Source organism: Octodon degus, unplaced genomic scaffold, assembly GCF_000260255.1.
Source record: "Octodon degus isolate 3935 unplaced genomic scaffold, OctDeg1.0 scaffold00007, whole genome shotgun sequence".
In the NCBI taxonomy this organism is placed as follows: Eukaryota; Metazoa; Chordata; class Mammalia; order Rodentia; family Octodontidae; genus Octodon; species Octodon degus.
The window spans coordinates 15,505,758-15,512,566 of record NW_004524583.1 but is presented as its reverse complement, the minus strand read 5'-3'; the positions used below and the strand labels follow the sequence as shown (position 1 = coordinate 15,512,566).

At 31.9% G+C, this 6,809-nt stretch overlaps 1 protein-coding gene across 1 annotated transcript in view; it reads left to right on the top strand.

The window, feature by feature from the left end:
• Window positions 1–6,809, top strand: part of Gphn (gephyrin) — an 837,950-nt gene that overhangs the window by 362,980 nt on the left and 468,161 nt on the right. Inside the window, exon 4 of the mRNA XM_023701464.1 lies at window positions 2,217–2,309. Within this exon, the coding sequence (XP_023557232.1) occupies window positions 2,217–2,309 (93 nt within the window). The remainder of the gene's footprint in view (window positions 1–2,216; window positions 2,310–6,809) is intronic.

Genomic DNA, 6,809 nt, shown 5'->3' with positions numbered 1-6,809 from the left:
AACATGGTAGACAACCTAGATTGGTACATGAATAGAAAGTACATGTTTTTCCCCACTTACTGTGGACATATATCACCTTGAGGAATCATTCTAAAAATGTTGATTCTGGTTCAGATCTTGGATGGGTCCTGAGATTCATTATTCCAAATGTGCTTCTACATAATAATATTGCTTTAGTGTTGAAATCATGCTTGTAATAACAAAGTTCCAGAATGCTGTGCACTCAGAGTTGTGCTACTTGAATGAAGATTTATGTACTGTTTTTAACTTTTGTGTTGTTGATATCTAGTGAAGTGACAAAAAAATTATTCCTTGAAATATTTTCTTGTTAATTATTAGGAACCTGGAGTATTGGTATTCTGTCTATTTCAGTGGTTGAAGAAGAGTCCCTATGTTTTGGAGATTAACTAAATAATAGAATAATATAATTATACTAGTTTGTCTTAAAAACCTAAAAGACTAACGTTTTTGTTGTAATAAAAATTGCTCTGCATCACAGCTGTTTTGTACAATAAAATATTACTTCCCAAATAATTAAATCCTATTTGAGCTCATAATATCAAATATCATTTAGGTGAAAGAGATCTATATGGTATTAACAGTTATTCATCCTGGGATAGAGAAACTTGAGTAATGTTGCATGACAAAACTAATTTTAAGCTGTCTGACAGCTTTATGAACATATCAAGTGGACTTACGTGTGAATTTATCTTCAAATTAGTATACTGATCATCTCTTTAGTACTTTCTCGGTTTGGTTGCATTTTAAATTTACATTATTTTTAGAGTTCCAGTGCACTGTGGCTATGGCTCTATCTTAGTGTAGACTAAGCTTAACATATGGGTTCAATCTCCAGCATAAACAATTTTAAAAGTTTACACAAGCTGTACTCCAGAAATGGGACCCAAGTTTTTTTCTTTTTTTCTTCCACTGGGAATTTAACCCAGGATCTTTGCACTACGCTGCATCACCCTCTTTTTATTTTTTCAGACAGAGTCTCATCAGGCTAAGCTAAAAGTTTGCATTCCCTTCCTCAGCCTCCTGAGCGCTGGAATTGTAACTGTGTGCTGCAAGTCCTAGCCCAAATATCTTTAAGCTCCATAGATGATTCCGTTTTGCAGCCTTGTTTGAGCACCATTACTTTACTATTAACCTTGAGATGAGGGTCAACTTTGCATTTAGTTTATAACTGTTAACACTTTTAATAAGTAGTTAACATACAGGATAGATTCATTTAATTGGCAGTAGATAGAAAAAGCAGATAGAAATCCTAGTTCTACTCTTATACAAACTAGCTTTCTAATCTAGAGAAAATTACTTAAGTACTTTGTAATTCAGTTGTTTCATCTATGAAACAAATAGGTAAATCTGGTAGAGTCCCTATTCGCTCCACAATTTATCATCTGTAATCCTAATCTTTAAAATACAATGTCAAAAACAAACAAATGTTAAGAAATTACTCCCGTTTCTTATTTTTTAAGAAGCCCATACAAATTATCAGTGAAAATGTAAGGCTTCCTTAACTTCAAATTGAACATAAAATATTAAGTTAATAACAGTCACGGTGTAGAAGAATGTAAATTACAGGTTCAGTGGGCCTGGTTTGAATTCTTTCTTCCTTCTAGTTTGTAAGCCTATAAGAAAGTTTTTAATCCCTCTGAGTCTGTTAGATTCTGTTTCTTTACAGGTAAAATTAAAATAGCAATATTTAGCTGGTAGGATTGATATAATTATTAAATAATAAAATCATAATTATCACATAGTGGTCAACTATTTATTTATCTGTTTATTTATTCATTCATTCATTTTTGATACCAAGAATTAAACTCAGTATCTTGTGCTTGCCAGGCAGGCATTTATGCCACTGAGCTGTCTGTCTAGCTGTGGTCAACTTTTTAAACTTGAATATGTTTTATATGGGTGAAAAGAACTTAAATTGTGCCATAGAAACCATAATAACAATTGCTAGTTACTCTTTATGATATTTCAGTGTTTCATTTCCCTTCAACAATTTGTTGTGTACATTTCACTTTGCATATTTAGCAAAATGAATATTCTAAACTGAGTGCTTTTTAATTAAGAAATTTTTCCAGGAATTGTCTTTCAGATTTTTCTTGCTTATTAGTGAAAAGAATCTGTGTTTCCTCATACGAGGACTTGGATGTTCTGAGTGAGCAAGTCCTTTTGCCTATGACAATACTGTTATTTTCTTTCAGGAAACTCTCATAGATTGGTGTGATGAAAAGGAGCTTAATTTGATATTAACAACTGGAGGAACAGGGTTTGCACCAAGAGATGTCACTCCAGAGGTGAGATAGTACATGCCTTTTTTATATTCAATTAACAAAATGTTTAATAGCATTAACAATCTTTTTTACTATTTTATAATTTTATGAATTTGCAAGGCAAAACTAGTGACTTGTGATTGTAAGAATATAAAAGTTTGGCTATGAAAGAATTACTATAAAAAGACTTCATTTTTAATTTGGAACTAAACTAGAAGTGATAAAATACAAAGAACAGTCTGCTGTTTTAGAAGTTAATCCTTCATTTGCTTGGTTATCTTCAGTATCAGTTGAACTTCAGGCACATTACCATGGGAGGTACTGACTGCTATCGTGAGATCTGTTTTGATGTGTTTTTCACTGCAATTCAAAATTTGATCTATCTTCCTTTACTTGAGTTGCCGTTATCATTTGCCTCACAGTATAGTAGGATAACTGCAATAGAATATTTAGAACAGTTTTATTATACTAGTAATGAAATAAGTATTGTTTTCTATAATTTTCAATATGAACTATATTTAATTGTGGGATTTAATAAACAAAAAAACCAAAATTATCTAGACTTCATGCCACATGAAGCACCTTCAACCTTTGTACAATAAGAAAAATGAGGGAAATAAAAGTAAGTAGTATTCACTAATACAGGAGAAAAAGGCACTTTTTTTAAAGGAAGCTGTAAACTTCACATGTCATTTTGAAATCACTTGTCAACTTGTATTACTTCTTGTTATGTCATTTACTTTACCTTTCAAAAAGAGCAATTCTTGGCTTAATTTCAGCTTAGTATTAACTGTGTCCTACTTTCAATTCAGTACACTATTTCAACAACCTTGTTAACAGTAAGGTACTTTTCTCTGCATTCATTAAATAATTACTGTCCTTTTGTTAGCACAGTAGTTTTGAAATTTTAGCTTGCATCAGAACAAACCAGAGGGCTTGTTAGAACACAGATTGCTAAGCCCCACTACAGTTTCTATCTCAGCTCATTGGCAAGAGATCCCTGAATCGTACTTCTCACCCACCCAGGCGGTACAGATGGTGGCGATTAGAGCTGTACTTCTAGACTTTGAGAACCACTGCTCTAGTATACTAAAATGCAGTTTTCTAAAACAAGGATAAAATATTTATTATGCTTTGTAAATATATATTTTAAATTATCATTAGGATTATAAATAAGATAGATCTACTGTTAAAGCAATCAGAAGAGTTGTAGTAGGAGATGATTAAGTTTAACCATATAAACAAGGTCATCCTACTTAATTTATATAGTTATCAATGGATCCTAATAGGAGATGGTCCTTTGGCAATATTTATATTTTTCATACTGTAAAATAACTCACAAAATTGAGAAAGAAGACATCTTCTGCAGAGGTATATTTGTGTTTTGTTGTATTTGTTTTGTCTTGTTTTATTTGTAAACAAACTAGCTCTAGATGTAAAGGTGTGGATTTTTTAGTTTGGGTGTTACATTAAGTCAGTGATCTTCAGTTTATTTAACCCTATTTTCTGTATGATGGTTTGGTGTTTTCATAGTCACTCTTATATCAACAAAGGTGAAAAAAGTTACCATAGATTTCATTCATAAATAACAGTATTATTTTTAATCATATGGAAATAATTCACATTATAAAATACCTTATATCCTGTGTACTTCGAGTTAACTCCAAAATGCTAAGCTAAAAATTTAAATATTTGAATTCTAGCTCTGCTACCTGTTAACAAAGTGATCATAAGCCACTTTTGTTCACATTCATTATAAGAAATGTGTGGAAATTTTTCTTATAGCTATCATTTCTCCAACTTCCCCAGACACCAAGTGCCCTTCAGTACATTTCAGCTCAATTCTGACACTGCCTACCTAGAGTTAGATCAGATTCTACAGGTGTAAAGACTATCTTCACTTCAGAAGCCAGTCAAAGTACTGGGTCTATGGTTTACTCACATTTCTGTTCTATTATGCTACAAAGTCAGTAGGTTTCCCACAACCAGGTGCCATCAAATTTGATAATTATGCTAGAATTGGTCACAAAACCCTAGGACATACTTTAATCTTTTTACCAGTTTATTATCAGGATGCACCAAAGGAACAGCCAGGTGAAAGCCAAGTGAAGGGCAAAATATGGGCAGGAAGATTTGTGGGTAGATTCTTTGCCCTTTTCAGATGCAATATCAGCATATGTGTACCCATTAGTGAGCTCTGTGAATCTTACTGTTCAGGACTTTCCTATGGAGCCCAGTCTGTAAGTGAAGGCTTATGCCTTCAGTGAGTGGGACTGAAGTTTCAACCCTGACAACACTTGGTCAAAGGTGGTTTGCACTGTCATGAGGCTATCTAGGGGTCCCATTAGTTTTAAGGTATTTCACATGGATGGTAAAAGTTACTCCCATCACTCATGAAATTCCAAGGATTTAAGGAATTCTATGTCAGGCACCAGCGACACAAACCACATATATGTTGGTATCAATTAACCACTCTATGTCTTAGTTTCCTTAAAAAAAGGGAAATAAAAGTATCTATTTACCAAGATAGCTATGAACAATAAACAATGTAGTTTAGTTTTTTTTTTTTTTTTTTTTTTCATGTATTTGGTGCAGGGTGTACAGGGTCTCACTATGTAGATCGGACTCATAGTGATTCTCCTGTTTTCAGCCTCCCAAGCACTGGGATTACAGGTGCATGCCACCATGCCCAGTCTCAATCACCATCTCAGTGTGCCCTGGGAATGGGGCCAGCAAGGCATGCTGGGTATCGAGCCCCAGCCTCTGGGCTTTGCCTAAGCAGGCACTTTAGTCCACTGAGCTATCTGGCTGGCCTTTAGCTTAGAATTAATTGGCAATTTAGAATTAACTTACATAAGGATTTTTTTTACTTGTTGCTATATAACTACCAAATGGACAAATGCAATCACTACTTTTAAAGTTTCTATATACTCTTCATAATCTTATTTAATTATTTTCTTAATTTTAATTAAGCTTTATATTTTATCTTTTCATTGTCCATATAAATCAAAGATCTTGAAATTTATTCTGCTAGGTTTTATTGGGGGGTACTGTTCTTTGGCAAAAATCTGTGTCTACGGCCTTGTATGTTTTATTATAACAGAAATTCAGCAGGTTTTTTTTCTGTAAAAGTTTCTCAGTTACTTGAAAATGGTAGAGATGCTCTTGTAACATGTCATAGATACTCTTGTATAGCTGTAGTAACTCCCTGGGTAAAATAATATTCTGATTTTTTGAAATAAATTCATATTAAACATAAACTTTTATACTTATTTTTAAAAGAGGCAATTTATTTGATAACTTTTCCTTTAATGGGTTTATCATTCATGTTTTACATACAGGCATACATATATATGATATGAATATCTATGGTAAAAATTTATATAAATGTTAAACCTTTAAAAAATAAATAAAATTAAGCAATAAGGGCCATGGAAAATGATTTTACTCAGTTCCCATTTCCTTTTACACTTAGTTATTTGTGATTCTTAGAATATTTGAGTATAACATTGGCATGTCAGATAGGAGTTAAGAAATATAGTCATCGACCTGAACTATATAGTATTTTTCTTTGTCTTCAACAGTTGTACCTACAGGAGAGGAAACTGCTTTGAGACATACTTACTCTGTACTGCTTAGAATTGCAACATTTTTCATAGGACTAGAAGTTCTTAATAGAGCATGCAGTTATTAATTGGACAAATTAAATTTATCTAAAGCTTATCCTTTACATTTATAATGTTTAACAGTCAATAATTATTAATAATTGATTTTATCTACAAACAAAAACCACTTATTTGTGGAATATGTATAACTGGGGGAAGATGATAAAGTGAATCAAATAAAGCAACTTAAAATTATTATCAGTGGAGCCAAGAATATAGCTCAGTGGCACAGCATCTGCCACCTACCTACCCGGCAACTGAGAGGTCATGAGTTTGAGTCTCAATATATATATATATATATATATATATATATATATATAATTTTCAATCTGTGGATAGGAATTACAAAAATTTTAATTGCAATTTAAGTAACTTAGATTGATCAAAAATTATAAATTGTAATTTGATCAGTTTAGATTTCTGTTGAGATTTAGTAGAGAGGAAAATTAAGTAACAAATTTAATAAAGTTTATTTTGTTTACAATTGTCAAAGAAATAACTCAGAATTTATTTGCCTAATGAATTTATTTCTAGTTTTAGATTGCATATCATAGAAGATGGTTCAGCCATCTGATGGTGGCATGCCCATTAGCTTTCTTTCCTGTATAAGATGCTATCAAAATTTACATATACTAATATAATAATCTATACTCTTCTACTTCTTAGGTGTTTATTTTATTATGAAAATCTTTAATTTTAGGAATATATTTTGTTTCTCTGATCTGATAAAGATTGGCTAATTTATTGGCACTGCTAAAATCCAGGTCACTATGAAATTCTGTACCGCATAAGAACTGCTATATTAATGATCTCATGTTCAATTATTATTTGTAATTCAAAAAGTATTATTACATAAAAA